The sequence below is a fragment of the Verticillium dahliae genome, genomic scaffold (genome assembly GCF_000150675.1).
Source record: "Verticillium dahliae VdLs.17 supercont1.6 genomic scaffold, whole genome shotgun sequence".
NCBI lineage: Eukaryota > Fungi > Ascomycota > Sordariomycetes > Glomerellales > Plectosphaerellaceae > Verticillium > Verticillium dahliae.
Genome location: NW_009276926.1, coordinates 332,484 through 351,693, shown reverse-complemented (window position 1 = coordinate 351,693; position 19,210 = coordinate 332,484). Strand labels below are relative to the sequence as shown.

Below are 19,210 nucleotides of genomic sequence, written 5' to 3'. Positions count from 1 at the left end.
CGGCGGCGATAATCTTGACCGTCTTGCTGTGCTTGCGGATGCCGGCGCGCAATGCCCGTAATGGTGCCGCCCGTGCCGGCGCCGGCGACGACGGCCGTCAGGTTGCCGCCGGTCTGCGCCCAGATCTCCTCGGCAGTGCCCAACTCGTGCGCGAGGGGGTTGTCGACGTTGGGTTACTGGTCGAGGATGTGGGCGTTGGGGATCTCCTTCTGGAGGCGGCGGGGCGACGCCAATGTGCGACTCGGGGGCGTCCCAAGGCAGCCTGGGTCGGGGTGCGGATGATGGTTGGCACCGAGCGCCTTGAGGACGGACACCCTTCTCGGCCGACATCTTCTCGGGCAGGGATGATGATGGTCTTGTAGCCCTTGATGGCGCCGACGAGGGCCAGGCCGATGCCCGTGTTGCCGCTCGTGGGCTCGATGAGGGTGTCGCCAGGCTTGATGCGGCCGCTCTTCTCGGCCTCCTCAATCATGCGCAGGGCTATCCTGTCCTTGACACTGCCGCCCGTGTTGAAGAGCTCGACCTTGGCGTAGACGTCGCACTCGAGGCCGAGGCTCTGGGGGATCTTGTTGAGGCGAACGAGGGGCGTGTTGCCGATCAGCTCGGTGGCAGACTGCGCCGTGACGGCAACGCGTGCCGCGGGAACAGCCTTGACGTCAGCCATGTTCGTGTGAGAGATTTCCGAATGTGTGACAGATGTTAGCTTGAGGGGACAAAGTAGAAGATCAAGACCAGAAGTGTAAAGTCCAAAGTCGGGTTTGAAGGAAAGGTGGGTTGATGTAAGGGAAGGGTCCAAGGCGGGGCACAGTCGCCTGTAGCGGGCTCGTGGCGGGCCATGGCGAATCCCGTCACGTCACCTCACGCGGTTCATGCAGACAAGACGCAAATTTGCTTCAAAGCCGAAAGCCGCTGATCTGAGGATGAGGATGAGGATGAGGATACCCCGCCAAAGCCGCCAGTACCCGCGGTGCTGTGGTGTGCCGTAGCATCTGCTAGTCTACCCTGATGCCTGATGGGTGGGTTGCAAATCATGGCAGACATGAAGGTCTGTCGAAAGAAGTCCGCCGTAGAAGTCCGCCGTAGAAGCCTGTGAGTGCTGATACTTTCTGCCGTGTACCGAAAGAAGCCCGCCGTACTCAAGCTCACGACCCCCGCCGTGACCTAGAGGCCGCGGCCCTTGCGCAAGATGGGCTTCGCCGCCAGCTGCTCGCGGGTCTGCCTGGCGAGGCAGATGTGGCCGTTCTCTGGGTGGAGATGGCGTTGATCTTATACGTGGCGAAGGGAGTCGTCTCGTCGCGTCATTGGCGCGTCGGAGGACTGGTCGATGGCGGCTGCAATGTGTTGATGCTGCGGGTCCATGGCTGAGGCAGCACGGTGCACGAGCGACGAGGGATGCTCGCGAGAGTTCTTGGGGTTGCACGGCGCAGCATCGTGAGGACTGCGGATTTCCCAGTCGAAGGGGCAATGGAATGGGAAGGAAGCCATGGTGAGGCGAGGTCCCTCTCCAACATCGTCTGCCTGCCTCTGCCGAGATGAGGTGCCCTGTCCATGGCTTAGGTAAGACGAGCAGCTTTCCCGATGCCGGACGTCTTTGTCAACTAGATACCTCAAAGGTATCAACGGATGATGCCTCGGTATCGAATCCATTCCACTGAGAAAGGCATCACGGCATGCCTTGCCGTCATTCATGGTGCTCTTTACAGTTATCCTGACCCATGCTCTGTCTCTGTCCATCTTGATCCATAGCCCCCCGAAGCTTAGCATCTCCTCACGAGCAGCGAATATGAAGCACTCAGATGTAGAATCGTCATGAATTCTCCGTCTAAACATAAAGGTATCTCTTGCTCAAAAACATCAACGTCTGTCACAGCACGCCCACAGCCTACTGCTTCCCGCCCGCCTTCTCCGTCATCTCGCCCTCGCTCACCGGCGGCGTCACGTCGCCCGCCATGTGCCTGCCCTGCACGACAACCTCGGCGCCGCCCCTGCCGCGACGCCCGAGGCCCATGAGGTCGCGGAACATGGACTTGGACGTGCGGGCAATGGTGCGGCGCGACTCGAACAGCGGCAGGAACACGACGATGCCCGACGACACAAACAGCCACAGGATGCCGACGACGACCCAGCCGGTGAAGAACTTGCGGCTGAAGACGTACGCCGTGCCGAAGAGGGGCATCGGCCAGAGCACGAGGAACGCGAGCGTCAGCCCGACGCAGAGCCAGCGCGCAAACTTGGCCGACTTGTCGAGCTTGGCCCGCTCCTCCTCGGCGGCCGCCGCCGCGGCCGCCGCGTTCTCGACGGCGTGCTCGTGGGGCGCCGTCTCGGCGTCGAGCGCCTCGTCCTCCTCGTCGCTGCCCTGGCGAATGTTGAGCATCGACTGCCAGTCGTAGTGTTGGGGCTTAAACGGCGGCATGTAGGTCAGCAACGGGATGAAGACGAGGGGCGAGAGGAGGGCAATGACGTTGCCGACGAGCATGGGCGTGTTGGCGCCCGACGTCGCCACCGTGATCTCGCCCGAGGTGACCTGCGTCGTGACGAGCCAGCCGACGAGCGAGCAGATGAGGCCGAGGATTGGCGAAAATGTGGCGGCCGCCCACGACTGGCCGTCCCAGAGGAGAGTGAGTGTCGCGGGGATGACGGCCGACGAGATGATGACGCCCATGAGGACGTAGAGGTAGCCCATGGAGATGCCAATGTAGTAGAGGGCCGTGGAGAAGGCGCCCATGAAGAGAGCAAAGACGGTCATGCCGATGTAGTTCATGCGCATAATCTGCTTGCCAGTGGCCGCAGGGTTGATGTACGTCTTGTAAATGTCGTACGAATAGATGGACGAGATGGCGATCAGCTCGGACGAATACGTGCTCATGATAGCCATGAAGGCGAGCAGCAGTGTGGCGATGGCACCGCCCTTTCCGAGCAGAGCAACGGCGGCGCTGGGAAGGACGAGGCCGGCGGTGACCTCGGCGTCGGTGAGGCGGTTGGGGTAGGTGGGCCAGACGTCGTAGCGCTCGAGCGCGAGACCGGCGAGACCCATGGTGGTGGCTGTCAGCCAGGGGACCGCAAACCAGCTGAGGCCGCTGAAAGATTGTTAGTAAAGCCCTGCTCACGAATGAATTGACGAGCGGAGACCTACCCCATAACGTAGCCGGGAAGAGCGTCAACAGGCGAAGCAGAGATGGCCTTGTTGTAGTAACCGTTGTCAAGGAAGACGGTGCCAAAGTTGCCGACAATGTTGATGACGAAGAACTCAGCGCCACCCTGTGAGCGCATGGTCAGGTAGCTGCCGCCGGCGTTGCCGCTGATGGGTCGCTCCTTGGAGATCTCCTGCAGAATGTCCCACACGGCACCGGGCGAACCCAGGATGCCGTTGGTCGCGTACACGACGAACGCAAAGATGAAGATGCTAACCAGGATGACGAGCGCGTTGACGTAGTCGGTGATGAAGGTGGCCTTGATACCGCCGAAAAGCGTGTACACAACGACACCGAGGGGGAAGATGAAGACGGTGGCAGCAGTCGGGGCCCCCGTCAGGTTCTCAATGACGGCAGCACCGCCCGTCAGCAGCATGGCCGTGACGAGAATGTTGGTGAAGCAGCAGAAGGCGATAAAGACAAAGTGGGTAACAGGTCCATAGCGGGCTCGGACGACTTCGAGGAAGGTGTGCGCGTTGGGCGCCTTGCGCTTGAGTTCGATGGCGAGAGTCGCAAACAGGATGATCTGGACGGTGGCACCGGCGGCGTACCAAAAGGGACCGGAGACACCACTGACAGCATGTCAGCTTCGGACAAGGCACACAAAGACTATGGGAAAACTCACTATCGGTAGGCGACACCAGAACTTTGCAGCAGGGTTGCTGCCCATGTCCAGGTGGACAAGACGGACGAAGCAACGAGACCAGACTTGAGGGTACGGCCAGCCGTCGTGAACATTTCAGAAGTTTGACGCTCAGAGTTGTAGCGCTTGAGAGACCAGGTAATGACAATCATGAAGCCGGCAAAAAGGACACTGAGGCCGACGATCAGGCCGTAGCTAGAAAATGTCAATTTCAGAACTCAGCAGTGGCCATGCCGGGTGAGTGGGAAGCGAGCATACCCTACGCCCTGGTGAAGGATCGGACTCGACATGGCTGCGCACGAGGCGAGCTCAAGCTCGGTGCTTTTCGAGTAGAGTTGTTAGAGGTGTGCGAATACCACGACCAACAAAGATCAGGCCAGATGGAACACCGTCGTCGCAAAATTTCCGAAGTACAGGCTCGGTGTCGAGATGGATATACTACTGATAAAGTGCCCCATCTCAACTCCGTCGACGGACATCTGGGCGATATATATTCTCTTCATATCTCGTAGCTAGAGAAAATCAGAGTCGGCCGGCGGCGCATTGCTTCTGGTGGAACACGGCCCCCCAGACGGCGCCGATTGATCTGGTACGGCTTGGTCATTGGCTGACGACGCTGCTCCGAGCCCGGAAAAAGCTGGTAATTACCACGAGGATGGGCAGGACAGACGGCTGGGAGGACAAGGGCCTTTCGGCGTCGCGCCTGGCGTGGCTGTCCTGACGAGGAAGGGATTTTCTCAGATAAGGTCATTCAATGGGATAAATAACGTGGTAGGCTCGTGGGGAGGCCAGGGTCCGGAAACAAGCCTTGGGCCTCGTCTGGGTGTCTGCCCCTCCTGCACCTTGGTCAGGCCTAGAGCGGCTGCAGACGCATAGCTGGAGGCCAGACACGAGAGAAGCAGAGGGAGACGATCGCCCTTCCTTCACATTTGGTGCCATTGGCACAGGCAGGGCGAGGGCGGTCCAGCTCACGCCACCTAGCGTGGAGCGAAACCGGTGCCGGAGAGCGGGCATGCGAGATCGATGCGGCGTGGTGTGTCGTTCGGTGATGGTAATGGCGATGACAAGGTGCTCCGCGCCCGGCGGGCATACAGTCGATGAGCATAAGTGTCGAAGGCTCCTGATTCGACAACAGCGACCCCTGACCCAGGGCGCCCGCAGAAAAGACGCGATGCTGGGACAGTCGTTCATTGTGGACCCGAGGTCAATCGACGGCAGAGATGATAGCAGCGCCAAGAGCGGCTACGGCGTTTGTGATAGGCCCTATGCAGAACTGCCAAGATGTTCGATTGGGAGAGGAGCCGTAGTCTTATCATGATCCAATCAACGGTTTTCTTGGAGTTTGTGCCTGTGGACGCATCACGTCAGTCTCCCCGACCTGATATCTGGGGGGAGCACTCGAATTGGAATGGGACTGACTGTGCTCCTCCTTTGAAGCGTAGCCGCCATTGGAAGATGCATTTGTATGAGTCTCATCGCCGTGTCAAGTTCTTTGGGTGGCTTTTGATGAACGGAAGATCTCGGGCAACGAGGTGAAGGAGAGGAGTTCTGATGGTTCAGGGCATCTGGGCATCTGACAGGACAGAGCATACAAATTGTCAATTCGATTCCTCACAGCCGGAAGTGGGTTTTTCCAGTGTGGGGCTCTCCCATGTTAGTCAGCATCCCCCACGATCTTCAACCCCCTGCCATCTCTAAGTGTCAAGTCTGCCGAGCCTTCTCGCTCGACCTCCATCAAACAAGGTCTCACCAGACATGCGTCGACATGGTCTGTCGTAATCTTCGGCACATGTGCGCGGCGTGAAACACGTCTACCCATCCTGCAGGAGACAGCTAGGGTGCACTTTAGATACCGTGGCCGCCGGCGCCTTGGCAACATGGCGCTTGAGCCCTACCACAAGCTCATTCTCATCAACCCGACACCCATCAGTAGCAACCCAACAGCTGGCCCAGCTTGGCATCTCGCGACTCTTGCCCCCAGCCATCTTACACGCAATGTACTTACATGTTGGAGACGCCTCATCCCCCGCAGTCCCACGCTGCCGGCGCCTCAATCACATAAGTCTCATCTTGTCCTGCCGTGCAAGTCTAGCCCTACCAGCCGTCCCCCAACTACATGTATTAAGCTCAAAGTGGTATTTCGTACCTCGTGCCCTGCAGCCCGAAATACCGTTCAGAATGCCAAGAAGAGCTGAAAATGTTCAAGCTGGCGACCCCCATACAATCCACATCCCCACCCATTACCTGCTTCGCGCCCGCCGGCCACACGTCGATCCGGCCCGTCGGGGCCACGATGGAACTGGCATACATGTTGGAAAGCACTTCGGTCGTTGGAGACTGGTCGCTGATGAAAAAGAAGAAGATGGCTTACACAACGTGCCATGCCCGAAGTTTTGAATTGCATGCTGGTACGGGCCAAGCCCATGAATAATCCGGGTCTGAGGCCGGTACCTTTATTATGATGTTTCTCGTTCAGATCTGCTCGTCGAAATTCGCAGAGGTCTAGCGTCTTTACCGACGCCCGTGTCCTCGCCGGCGTATGTTTTGAGGTGTCTTTTCCGCCCTGCTCTGTTCCGCATGATACTGTCTACGCATCCACAATGCTGCAGTACCAAAACTCCCTGAGCCCTGCATTTTTGCCCCACGACCATCGCTAGCCATGTCGCATCGCTTATGTTGCAGAATAATAAAGTCCATTCTGCTACTGGCTTATTGTCGCTGGCAAGTGAGCAATGACCGATGCAATCGACCTTGGATGGATTTCCTGCGGTCATGGCACACTCCAACTGCAATAGGAAGCTTCCGAGGAGTTTTTTGGGCTTTGGTATGGGGATCAACTGCGACTTGATAAACTGCAAAGCTGGTGTGTGGCGGTGATCTACCTTCGTTACCGGGCACATCGGCATGATTCTTCAAAATTCTCACAACGATAGGTCACAATGCCCAATTTTGATCTGAAGCGATATTTGCTTCAAATGAAATCTATCATATCATATTCTACTGACAGCAAGCTTGTCCACGGTGCCTTCTTACATGCAAGCGGCACCGTCAATGCCGAGGACCTTGCCGTTGATCCAGGCGCCGTCCTGCGAAGCGAGGAAGCAAACAACGCGAGCGATGTCGATGGGCAGACCGACACGGTGAACTGGGGACCAGCCGGCGGCGTATTCGTCGACTTCGTCATCGGAAAGGGTGGCTCCGCCGGGGATGTATTCACGACAGACGGCGTGGTACATGTCTGTCTTGATGCCACCAGGCGCGACGGCGTTGACGGTGATCTTCTTGTCGCCAAAATCTACCCGAGTCAGTATCTGCTGAGTACACTTGAAAAGATGCACGAATGGATAAAAGGCGGGCACAGCAGGAACCTACCGATGGCCATGCAGCGGACAAATGTCTCGATAGTACCCTTGGAGCCCGAGTAGACGGCGTGTTTCGGCACGGCCTTGGCCTGGCCGGTGATGGAGCCCATGAGAATGAGGCGCCCACCCTCTTCGAGGTGCTTGTACGCCTCGCGGGCAACGAAGAACTGGCCTCGCGTGTTGATGTTGAAGACGCGGTCGAATTCCTCAGGCGTGACGTCCTTGACGTGCCCGAAAGAGACGACGCCGCTGTTTGAGCAGACAATGTCGAGCTTACCCCAGGTCTTCACACCTTGCTCGAAAAGGGAGACGATCTCATCCACAACAGAGACGTTGGCCTTGATCGCGACGGCATCGGAGCCTGACTTCTTGATGGCTTGTACGACCTCCTCGGCTGACTCTGAGGAGTTGGCGTAGTTCACGATGACTTTGGCGCCGCGACGACCGAGCTCCATTGCCATTTCGCGCCCTATTCCACGACCTACTTCATGTCAGGGGGTTTTTTCATTGAGCTTGGCGAAGGCTAGAGGCCTTACCGGCACCAGTGACTAGGGCGACCTTGCCCTCCAGCGAGGCGGAGGCCAGTCCCAGGGGTCCTGGGATGCGGTTGTAGAAACCGGGCTCGACGGCAGAGGTGGCGCCAGGCATCTTTACGGTAAAAGGGGTATTGTCGTAGAGTTGCGTGTGGTGAAGTCCTGCAATGGTGGTGCTGATGCGTCAAGGTGGTGAGAGAGGATGAGATTGCCGAATGTGATGAGCGTTGATGAAGCACCCAGGGAGCCGTACGCCATGAATTAAGTATCGATTCACCAAGTCGTTGTCAACCCAAGCACAGTCAAGATGCTCGGATGCCCGTGGAAAGGCCCGCGGACCCGAATGCAGGTCCACATGCGGGCTTACCGGACGTCCGTGAAACCACGACGCCGGGTGAAGTATGAGTCGCACGGCGCAACTGAGCAGCCAGCTCAACAGGTACATTGACGCCAGACTGCCCATCGCGCAGAGTGACAAAGTAAAAATTGGCCAATGGCGGCCGCGTATTGAATGTCCGGTAACATTTTGTGAGGCGGACATCGTCATGTCGAGATGTCGATGCTTCCTTGTTGGGCCTTGAGCTGTGCCGTTGAGAAAATCAACGGCGCCACCGCGCCATCGTTAAACTTGGAACATTGACATAGCCGTCTTTCTTTCTCTAAATTAGCTGCTCTCTTGGTCGCAGAGCAATCGTGCCCTTTGCATAATCAAGCCTGTAGGTCCTTCGGGAACGGCCCCGACACGGGGCTCCGCACGCTTACCGGCCGGAAATGTCTATGGAGAAACGTAGCATGGACGGCTGCACCGCCAATTGTTCCCGCTGTACAATCATGTGCGGCCATCCCAGTTGAATCTTCCGGTCAGATTCCGGCATATTTTGGTAGACATGCTGCCTCAACTGTCGAGCTTGCCGGGCTGTACCATTCGGTTAAAACAGTTCTCGGGGCCAAAGCCCAACGAGGCGCGACGCGAAGTTCAGCTTGGAGCTGGTCCAGGTGGTCGCAAAGCGGGCCAACAGCCTGCCACCCAGTTGGCGTTCTCGGCGGCATGAGCTGCTGAGCCGCTTGGCTGGATCATGGCTTTCGGCCGAGATTGTGTGACTTCAGCTGCATCCTGGTCATGTGCAATGGCTGTCGTTGGCGATATTATGTAGATTGTTGGGCGATTTGGTGAGCATTCGTTTTGACCTTGTCGACTGACTTAGGGAGGCTTTACTGATGCCGTCGCCTCCAGCTTTTACCAATGGCCCATACCCTTCCTATACCTTAATTCATGTCTACTGGAAGCCAAGTGGTAGGTGTTGGGCCAAGGATCAGAAAGGATACAGAAACGGTGGGTGACTGGTGCTGTGCCTGGGGTTTACAGCAGGGCGCAGGGGCCGCTTCGTCACAACTCATATGTGTCAAGTAAACAACTGATTCTATTTACCCCGGGGCTACATGTGTGTGACAAAACTCCTTGCGCAAAATTTTGTGATGTGCTTGCTGATATTAGTTAGGCTGCTGTGGGAGGAGTCAGCTGTCAGAAGCCCCTAAAGCGAGGTTCGATGAAGTTGCAAATGGTCAAGCTGGCCTCAAAAGAACTGTCCTGCGAAGATCGACTACAACATTGATAGTGCATACATGCCATTAGCTCGTCTTGATGGGCAGCGCACCCCGTACGAGTGGATGGTCCCAGGGGATCTTGCCATGCAGCACCTCGTCAGATTCAATGAAGTCCAAGACAAGTCCACTTTTGAAGCTGGTAGCCGTCCCGTGATCCGTCAGATAGTTCTTCACAAACTCAACTGAATAGAACCAGCGTGCCAACAGATAATCGCGCCAAGTCGCCCATGCTTGCAGCCGCGTCGACTGTGACGCCACAGCGTAGTCTCTTGCCACCGGCTCGCGCCTTTCCTCTTGGTATCTCTCCAGCGTGTTCAAAAACAACTTGTCGTCGAAGATGCCATGTCGAGTTTGCGCAGAAAGGACGCGAAGATGATTCACCAAGAAGACAACATCTTGGATACCCGCATTGAGTCCAAGCCCAGCGTTCGGGGTGAACCGATGGCACGCATCCCCTACGAGGGCTACTCGGCCGGCAAAACTCCACGTCTCGGCCGCAGCGACACCTTCTCGAAGGTTATTCATCCCGGAGACAAAACTTGGTTTATTGATGATGTCGCCGATTTTGAGCTTCTCATGAACGTGCCAATCGCTGAAGCTTTGCGCAAACGCGGTTGCATCTTCGGGGCTGTATGTGATCTTCTCTGCTGTTGTTACCGGGAGCTTTTCATACAAGAAAATCCAGGCCTTTTCTTTGCCTGTCAGGTACATGGCTGATCGATTGTGACCCTGTATCTCGTAACTCTCGCCAATGTCCGTCTCTCGCTTGAATGAACCCCACAAACATTTGTAAGTGGCCGGGAAAGTGTCCTCTGCGTTGCTTGTGATATGATCGGCAGAATCAAGTGCATCTTGGCCGCCCGCAGTCTGCGGAAGGTCGAGCCTGAGATCCCGTATGATGGTGCTAATCCTTGAGTGGACACCGTCAGCACCAATGATGAGGGACCCAGTGTACAACGATCCATCGTCACAGTGTGCAGTTGTGCCAGAAGGAGAGATGTCAATATCCGTGACTCTCTTATTGACAAAATACTGGGCTTTGGCTTCATCTGGCAGTGCGTCGAACAGTGCTCTCAACATGACGGCTCGATGGAAGATGATCAAGCCCGAGCCATGGCTATATCGCGTTAGACATCGAAGGGTCGCATGCCAATCGAAGACTCACTTGTCCCGTATTCTAGAAAGAGCATGCGTTCTCTTGAAGCTTTTGCGTGCTGGGTCGAAACTTTGAGAGAGATGAAGTAGTGGAGCGCCGTGATCGATAAGCTTGTCCAAGATGCCGAGCTGGCCAAACACCCTCAAATTTTGAGGAGTCAGAACAAGACTTGCTCCAGTGTCTGCAAAAATGTCTTGTCGTCTTTCTAGAATGATGAAGTCGATGCCAGCCCGATAGAGAGCGTGTGCAGCGACGATGCCACAGGGGCCGCCCCCGACAATGATGACTCTAAGTGGACTCATCGAAATGATGAATGACTGTGAAGTGGCCTTGAAACACGAGTAGGCGTGCTGGCACTACTTGCTTGTGATGCTTGGCCGAGTTATGAAGGACCTGGTCTTGCTCTTGTGAGAGCCATTATCACGATTGCGTTACATCCCTCACGGATGTCGCCATTCTGGTACAGGGGTCATACGAGTCAGCTTATTAGACCAACCTCGGCGAAGACTCACAATAACGTGCACATTGTACATCTGGACCATACTGGCATGGCCTTTTCTTTCCAACACGGATAAGGTGGAAAAAGATGTTGCCATAGTAGGTGCCTTTTGAAGTATCATAATAATTTACACGCTGAACATCATGTTACTACAGAAGAGCCCAGATTGCCCTGAACGGCATGTTCTCTACAGTAGGGCGAAACACAAAACGAGGGTCAAGTACGACTCCTCGTTACATATTCTACTTTATAACATGTATGTGCCTTGCTTCATGTGCACGATTGTATCCGCTAATGTCTGATCTGCCTGAGGTGATAATTAATTGGGAAGAGTATCACGATGGACAGGGGTTCCCAGCTTACATCGGAGCGATATATCCAATTATGTACTGGACTGGACACATTGTCAACCTGTCCGATGACGATTTCTTCGACAGATGTTGACTCCGTCGATATCTGGTGTCTCTTGCTGGCAATCTGATCCATCGTGCGGAAGAGTGCGTAGTGCGGCCTCCGCACACTATCGAAGAATTTGAGCGCGCAGTCTAGGCTGGAGCTGGGCAGAGGCCCATTCCAGAGCTTCAGGTAGAACATGGGCATATTTGAGAGCAAACGCGGCTTTCGCTTTGAAAGCGCTGGATAGAGGATGTGAGGCGTCTTGAAAGAGAACAACGTTTCCTCCACCAACAACAAAGTCCAGAGGATTGGCACAGAACTAGTCGTAGTGCTTTAGATTGGCGATCAAGGACAGAAGCTGCCACGCTGGTCCATATAACTCGTCAAATTTGCCACGGAGGACCACAAGGTCAACCTCGCGACCCCAGGTGGACCGCTCGCTAGCAGAGGAGCTCGTCGCTTGCGCCCGGTAGAAGTACTTACGCAGTTATCGAGCTATTCAACCCGTGCTATGCTGAAGCGGGAATAGGTGAACATGCCGAGTTATCCATTGTGCGGCTTATAGCTCGATAAGGTACTCTCGGGTCTCGCAAAATGGAGTCCACTAAGCACGACAAAAGCTCCCTTGGCCAGTTCGCTGAAGAACCCCATAGAAACATCCTTGGGCCCATGTTATTCGGTAAGGGCAATCTGGAAACGACTAAGAGGATGCCAACCTTGTGCTGTCGTTGAAAGCTACCTGGCGGGAGTGCCTCGATCCGGCCGCAAGTACACCATGGTGATCGGAGCCGCCAGCGGCATGGCCCCCTTCTTTGGCTTCACTGGCGTCAAGACGCAGGTTCAAAACGTGGGAATCAGCTGTGCCAGTACTACGTGGTCCGTGAAGAGATTTTCTTACCATCTACTGGCTGTGGCCAGCTTGCTGCATCAACGTACCTATACTGCAGCACTCTATATGCATACACGGTCGAGGTCTTGCCCTCGTCCCACCGAACGACGGGCAACGGGCTCGCAGTCTCGTGCAATCGCATCATGGGCATTGTTTCCGCCTTTGCAGCCTCGTCCGGAAGAACATCAACTGTAGTGCCTCTCTATGTGTGCTCAGCACTGTTCGGTTGACTTGATCCGATTGCAGCCGTGTTTCCCTTTGAGCCGTAGGGCCGACCAAGCTCTTGATGACAGTACTGCGACCCGGGGGTTGAACTATAAAGAATCAGTAGCTCTGCTCTAGGTGTTACGGAAAGGAACTACTCAGCACCAACCCGCCAGCTGAAAAGAAATGGAAGAAAAGGATGAAAGCCTTGGAAATTGAGTAGATATGTGGTCTGTGAGGTTCATGGGAAAGAGCTCCGCCAAGGCCAAGAGACTCATCATCATCAGTCTCTAGAATATTGGAAGCCACCATGCATGCCTGAATCCAACAAGGGCAAATCTCACAGCCTCGGACTTGGAAGTTGGGTTCGGAATGACTTTTGGTGGGAAAAATCTAATGATAGACTCAAGCTGAACTGGAATGCGGCTGCTGATCGTGGGTGACAAGTCTCAGCCACAGCACACCAACGGGCAAGAGCCAACTGACGGCGTCGATCACCGCCGGCCGGCAGTGCCTTCCCCCCACTCCCACACCTTCCCATGCTCCCACACGGTCCACACCTCCTCGTCTCGCCTCATCACGACTCCCCAAAGGTTGCACTCCGCCCCAACACCGCACAATTTCCTTACCAACTCACCGCTGCTAGACTCTCATCACGTTGTACAATCCTTTTCCTTCTTCTGAACTCTCGCTTGTCATCGCCAAGTAAGCACAGTCAGACCCAGACAAGACCGCCGCCACACACACCTCTGCCGCGCTTGCTTCCTGCGCCCTCATGGCCATATCATCACCGTGGCGGCTCTGGCTCGGGCTCGTCCCTTGCGGCCTTGCCATGCGCACCAACCAACATGCATCATGTATGCACGAGTGAGCAGCATCGCGAGTCGGCTCGCCAATTACTCTTGGACACAAAACTGACGACAGCCCAACAGCCGCTGCTTCCGCAGGCCGCCTCGCTTCCCAGCCAGCCAGGCAACCCGTTTCAACATTTCCTGCTTTTTGCTCGTCTAGTCCCAACTGTCTGGCTTTCGCCTCCACCAACCGACATATTGGATATGCACAAGCATTGGCTGCACCCTTCCCGTGGCCCCCTCCTGCGGCTCTCTTTCGTCTCTCTTTCGTGACCTCATCCCAAGCTGATCGCCTCCGCCCTCCCATCTGAGACCTCTACCACTGCGGCCCACGACCACCAGTATTCCTCATAACTCCCAACGGAAACGTCAAGCTGCCCTTTTGAGGGTCACATACCATCCTGACCCCTCTCATTCCACATCTCTGAAACGCCGACCCGACGATTTGGTTGCTCATCTCTCTGGCTCTATCCAGCGCAAGGCTCGCTCTGGCTGCAATTCGGCCAAATATTGCATGCCCACGCCATTGCCATGTCAGACAACCAGTATGACAAGGGCGGGCTGGGCCTCTCTTGTCCCGAAGGCGGCCACTTCTACATCTGTGAGGGGGATGCCACAGAGTTCATCGGATGCTGCAACTCAAACCCCTGCGGCGACAATGACGGCAACTGTCCTACAAGCGACCTCCGCGTCTCCTCCTTCTCGTCCAACCGCTACGCCAACATACCCGCCCAGAGCTGCGATGATGCCCGCGGGGCTCGCATCTGGTGGACGTGCCGGGACAACAAGCCGCCCTTCCTGGGCTGCTGCGCCAGCAACCCTTGCGGCGAGGGCTGCCCGCAGGATCACCTCATCGCCGCCGTCCTGTCGCCCAGCGATGACGACCGGCTGCCGTTCCTGCCGTCGCCAGCAACAACGACATCGGCTTCTACCCCGCCCGCCTCTTCATCGACTTCGAGCCCAAGCGGCGGGGCCGAGAGCGGCGGCTCGTCAAGGCTGTCGAGCGGTGCCATTGCCGGCATCGCGATCGGCGCCGCCGCAGGGATCGCTATCCTAGCCGTCGTCATCTGGGCTTGCTTTCGACGCGCATGGAAGAGTCGAGAGGAGGGCCACACGGAACAACACACGTTCAGCCCGGAAATGGCATCTCAAAGTCCGCCCTTTGATAAGACTCGACGTAGGTCCCATCGTATCTCGATTAGCTTTTTTGTCATCACAGTGGAAAAAAAAGAACATGCCAATACGGCTCGTGCTGACCTCTCCCAGAATCTCACCTCAGCTACGCAACAACAGCAATACCGCCCTCATACGACTCGACACCCGGCTCGCCAGAGGGACAGTTCCAGGATGCGCATCATATGCATTCGCCGACCTCGACGTCTCGGACCTACTCGCCCTATAGCCAGCACAAAGATGTCGAGCATACGCATTCGCGCCACATTAGTGTTGTATCCGGCGTGTCTGCCTTGTCTGGCGGCATCGAGTCGAATCTGAACACCGTGTCGGAGATTGACGGCATTGAGAGGCAGGCGCCCGTCGTTGAACTGCCGGCTGATGAAGCGCCGCCGAACACGCAGGTTTCGTCGTCGCCGTCGCCGCCGCTGGGGTCACCAGGGTGGCATTCGTCAAGGGGGGTGGAGGCGCCGGGGAGTCCGGGGCGGTGGACGACGAGGTAACATGACAACGATAACATGACAACGATAATGGAGCGGTGGATATTTAATTGCTTAGAATTGGGGGGAATTAGCTTGATACCAACTGTAATCACCCACCTGCCGTATGGCAGGTATTTTCATTCTTCCGAGGAGAACATGTGCGTCTCGCTTGTCCGATGGGTTCGGGAGGATGTCATTTCATTCATGTTTGGGGCATTTGACCTCGTCCTAGTACGTGTGCAACTTCCGAATCTGACGGCGCAAGCCACCCAGTAATTCTCTCTAGTTGCACCATCTTACAGCCTTCGTTCATGTCATTACTCATTTCGCCTCGTCGTCAAAGTTCGGCGAGTCGTAGATATCATCCGGATCTGCCTCCAATTAGTTCAGCGCTCACAGAGTGCGTGCATACGGCGAAGAAAGCTGACCTTTGCCCTCATTGTTGATAAAGTCCCGAATCGTCCCAACGCGGCCATCGATCTCCTTCAACAACCGGTCCAGGTCCGTCTTAACCTTGTCGTTGGATGCGGCCCCGCCGCGGAGCGCCCTCGCCGCGACGTCAAACCGACTGACGCAGTTGACGAGCATCATGTCAAACGGCGTCGTCGTGCTGCCCTCCTCGCGATAGCCCTCAATGCTGATGCGGTCCATGTTTGGCCGGCCGAAAAGCAGGCCCTGCAGCTCGGTGGCGTAGCCGTGGTAGTTGAAGCACACGGGCCTGTCGGCGGTGAACATGGCTATGAACTCGTCGCGCGTCAGGGAGTGCGGGTGGCGCGACTCGGCGACGAGGACCATAAGGTCCGTGACGTTGACGACGCGGATCTTGAGCGACGGGGCCAGCGTGCGCAGGAGTTCGGCGGCCTTGACGACTTCAAAGGTCACCTCGACGCCGATGCCGACGAGGACAACGTCGGGCTGGTCGCCCTTGGCGAGCGGGGTTGAGGCGAAAGGCCAGATGGAGGCGCCGGCCTGGCAATGCTTATCGGCGTCTTCGGGAGAGAGGAAGGTTGTAGTGGGCTGCTTGGAGCCGATCATTAGGTTTACGTAGTTTTTCGACTTCAGACAGTGGTGGACTGTGCTTAGGAAGCAGTTGGCGTCGGGGGGCAGATAGACCTGGGGTCTTGTTAGTGACGGTCCCAATGAATAAAGTCTTGGTGGCACTCGCTCTTGCGGCCTCGGCCTTGATGTTCAGGACGGCTCCGATGAACGAGGGGTTCTGGTGGGAGAAGCCGTTGTGCTCCTGGCGCGCCCAGGTGCTCGTTTCGATGTAGTTGATCGATGCTAGGTCGCCGCGCCAGTCGAGCGACTGAGCGATCTTGCTGAACTTGGCGTACTGAACCATCATCGTATGGACGATTCCTTTGAACGTATTAATAATACTTGAACGCAGAAATACGAGTGTTCACATACCTAAGAACGATTCATAGCTGGGAAACAGAGCGACTCGTCCTGTGAGCGTGTAGCCCTGCATGAAGCCCTGGCAGCAGTGCTCCGACAGAATCTCAATGACGCGCCCCCCCTTGTTTCTCGAAAACTCGTCCCACTGGAAGTTGCGCCCCGTATGCTCGAGAACAGCTCCAAACTTGTTGCTTTCCAGCTCATCGGGCGAGAACATGCGGAAGGTGTGCGGGTTGTCTTGGATGACTCGGTCAAGGAACTTGGCCGTCGCCTCCATCTCGCTGTTCTGGTGACCGCGTTCAACGCCAAATGACCTCCAGTCAGGAAGATCTAGGCCGATATAAGGCTCATGTGTTGGCTTGAACTGACCAAGTTTCTTCGCGTCCGTCTTGGGGAGAATGTCGAGGATGGTATGGTTCGGCTTTCCGTCGGTTAAGAGATCGTTGATCTTGTAGTGCGACAGCCACTCCTTGAGATTGCGGAGATGGCTCTCGTCCGTTTTGGCCTTCTTCAAAGGAACCTGGTGCGAGTTGAAAGATCCTTCGACAATCTTGCCGTCGACCTTTTTGGGTCCGCTCCAGCCCTGGAACTGTGAGCAAGTTGCGACTCTGATAAATCTTTGAGATGGGAGTTCCTACCTTCGGGGTCCTCATCACCAGCATGGGCCATCGGGGCTTAGAAATTGGCTCTCCAGACCGCGCAGCCTTTTGGATCTTCTTGATCTCAGAAAGCGCCCACACCAGTGCGTTTGCGAGGTCTTCGTTGATATTGGCGAGGTCCTGGACAATGTAGACCTGGTAGCCGTACCCACTGAACAGCGAAACAATCTCCTTGTCGTCCATGCAGCCAAAGATGGTGCGCTCGCTAATTTTGAAGCCGTTTACGTGGAGGATGGGGATGACGGCGCCAGACTCCTTTGGGTCGATGTACTTGATAGCGTGCCAGGCGCTGCTCAAGTTAGCTTTCACATTGCAAATCAATGTGGCCCCCGAGAAAAACTTACGCTGCAGTAGGTCCGCTCTCGGCCTCACCATCTCCCACCACGCAGGTAACAATCAGGTCAGGGTTGTCCATGACGGCACCAAAGGATACCCCCAGAGCATAGCCGAGCTCGCCGCCCTCGTGGATGGAACCGGGCGTCTCCGAATTGATGTGGCTGGGAAAGCCTCCAGGCACAGAAAACCCGCTGATGAGATTCGAGAGACCCTCCTTGTTGACGGGATATTGCTCGGGATAGAAACGCTCAAGGGAGCCCTCGAGCCAGAGAGAGGCCAGGGCGGCAGGCGCTCCATGGCCGGGACCGATGACATAAATCATCTCGAGATCGTGGTTGCGGATCAAGAGGTTGAGGTGTGACCAGACCAGAATGAGGCCGGGACACGTCCCCCAGTGACCTTGAGGTATCAGTACCATTTGAGGGAAAACGGCGGAAGGACCTTACCGAGGAGTCGTGGCTTGACATGGTCGAACGTGAGGTCTGACTCGAGGAGGGCATTGTCCTTCAGGAAGATCATAGCAGCCGCGATGTAGCAGGCGGCATTCTGGAAGTCTTCAAGCGATTGCGCTACATCTTTGTCAAGCGGCTTTCTCTGGATCTTGGCTGCAAGGTCAAGGACCTCGTCAGGCAGCTGTGAGGGCAGCGCCGATGGATTGGGACGGTCAATGACCTCTCCTGGCATTGTGAATCGCGATGATGTGGGCGACTGATTGTTGAAGGACTGATTGGCCACTTGCAATAAACGAACGCCTACCCAGTTTGTCTTGAAATTGTGTCTGTCAATGGTGAATTTCGGTAGATGGACCGGTGGCAGGGTGGGATTTGATGCTTGGGTGAATGATCTTCAAGAACACACTGCTGGTGAAATGGAGCAACACGGTTCTTCGGCATGGAGAAACGGCTTCCTCGGAAGCAAGATACCCAGTCAGGCAGGAACGGTCATGGTTCCAGTTGTTGATAATGAGGGGAGGTTGAACAGCGATGACGTCGATGTGGAGGGACAGAGAGCAGGCTGGAGGGGTTTTTTCGAGCTCTCACAGCCAGTCAGGACAAGCACGCTCTATACTCCGTGCTTAGCAGTCAAAGGTTGCAGGTGGAGGTCTGTCGACGAGATCGGGATGGAAAGGGAACCCCACAACGTGAGGGCCCTGTGCCCAGATGATCGAGCCATGACGGCGGTGGCCTGGTTGTGTGGGATGCACCTCAACCATGATCGTGGAGATGGTAGACAACGTGGGAAAGCTACAGGGAATGATGCAGCGGTGCCCCTCACTAAGCCTCGGTTGGACTAGCGCTGATGCGCGCTGGAGGTTCAGGCCCGCGCACCACTTAACGACTGTCCGTCCTAGGCAATAGGGTACCTTGATAACTCGGGCAGGATGCTCCTGCTGCATGGCAAATTGACTCGGTGTGCGTCGGTGTAGCTTCCTAGGTACATGAACACAGGGCGCGGTATGGAACCTTCGGACCAAACGCCCCGGGTCCGGCCCCTCTTCACTTGTCCACCCTCGACGAAATGCCATGCACACCATTGCAAACACCCATTCGTGACATCAGCATTGCGATCTCGATGCTCGACAGCCTACCATCCTGCAACTGCCGTGTCCCACGTTCGGATGACATAGTTTTCTGTCATTGGAAAGAGCCACATCTCCGTGTCGAATCACAATGTTGCTGTTACCAATCTCCACCCTCGAAGCATCGATGCCGCATCAAACGAGGCATGAGGATGCCTACTGGGACGCGGTCCCAGAGAATCATTGACGTCAACCTTGTGTCTGTCGTTCTCTGTGACACTTCTCAGGCTGTCCATTTAATCGCGCCGCTGCTC

At 56.1% G+C, this 19,210-nt stretch overlaps 6 protein-coding genes across 6 annotated transcripts; 1 reads left to right on the top strand and 5 right to left on the bottom strand.

The window, feature by feature from the left end:
* Window positions 1-97: 97 nt before the first annotated feature.
* Window positions 98-1,485, bottom strand: VDAG_03667 (cysteine synthase B; the record flags this gene model as incomplete). The annotated part of the gene is made up of 2 exons (XM_009653751.1): window positions 98-703; window positions 1,273-1,485. The coding sequence occupies 2 exons, from the start codon at window positions 1,483-1,485 to the stop codon at window positions 98-100; spliced, it is 819 nt and encodes a 272-aa protein (XP_009652046.1).
* Window positions 1,486-1,882: 397 nt separating this feature from the next.
* Window positions 1,883-4,124, bottom strand: VDAG_03666 (urea active transporter; the record flags this gene model as incomplete). Its single annotated transcript, XM_009653750.1, has 4 exons — window positions 1,883-3,077; window positions 3,134-3,763; window positions 3,817-4,029; window positions 4,093-4,124. The coding sequence occupies 4 exons, from the start codon at window positions 4,122-4,124 to the stop codon at window positions 1,883-1,885; spliced, it is 2,070 nt and encodes a 689-aa protein (XP_009652045.1).
* A 2,739-nt stretch (window positions 4,125-6,863) lies between these two features.
* On the bottom strand, window positions 6,864-7,919 carry VDAG_03665 (tetrahydroxynaphthalene reductase; the record flags this gene model as incomplete). Its single annotated transcript, XM_009653749.1, has 3 exons — window positions 7,733-7,919; window positions 7,207-7,677; window positions 6,864-7,129 (listed from the first exon to the last, which is right to left on the bottom strand). Exons 1-3 carry the CDS (start codon window positions 7,842-7,844, stop codon window positions 6,864-6,866), a joined length of 849 nt encoding a protein of 282 aa, XP_009652044.1. The 5' UTR covers window positions 7,845-7,919.
* A 1,439-nt stretch (window positions 7,920-9,358) lies between these two features.
* On the bottom strand, window positions 9,359-11,589 carry VDAG_03664 (FAD binding domain-containing protein; the record flags this gene model as incomplete). Its single annotated transcript, XM_009653748.1, has 3 exons — window positions 9,359-10,244; window positions 10,368-10,451; window positions 11,390-11,589. The coding sequence occupies 3 exons, from the start codon at window positions 11,587-11,589 to the stop codon at window positions 9,359-9,361; spliced, it is 1,170 nt and encodes a 389-aa protein (XP_009652043.1).
* Window positions 11,590-13,860: 2,271 nt separating this feature from the next.
* Window positions 13,861-15,005, top strand: VDAG_03663 (uncharacterized protein; the record flags this gene model as incomplete). The annotated part of the gene is made up of 2 exons (XM_009653747.1): window positions 13,861-14,506; window positions 14,596-15,005. The coding sequence occupies 2 exons, from the start codon at window positions 13,861-13,863 to the stop codon at window positions 15,003-15,005; spliced, it is 1,056 nt and encodes a 351-aa protein (XP_009652042.1).
* A 372-nt stretch (window positions 15,006-15,377) lies between these two features.
* On the bottom strand, window positions 15,378-18,061 carry VDAG_03662 (xylulose-5-phosphate phosphoketolase; the record flags this gene model as incomplete). The annotated part of the gene is made up of 6 exons (XM_009653746.1): window positions 15,378-15,973; window positions 16,029-16,343; window positions 16,395-16,965; window positions 17,021-17,330; window positions 17,386-17,776; window positions 17,824-18,061. 6 exons carry the CDS (start codon window positions 18,059-18,061, stop codon window positions 15,378-15,380), a joined length of 2,421 nt encoding a protein of 806 aa, XP_009652041.1.
* Window positions 18,062-19,210: the final 1,149 nt, after the last annotated feature.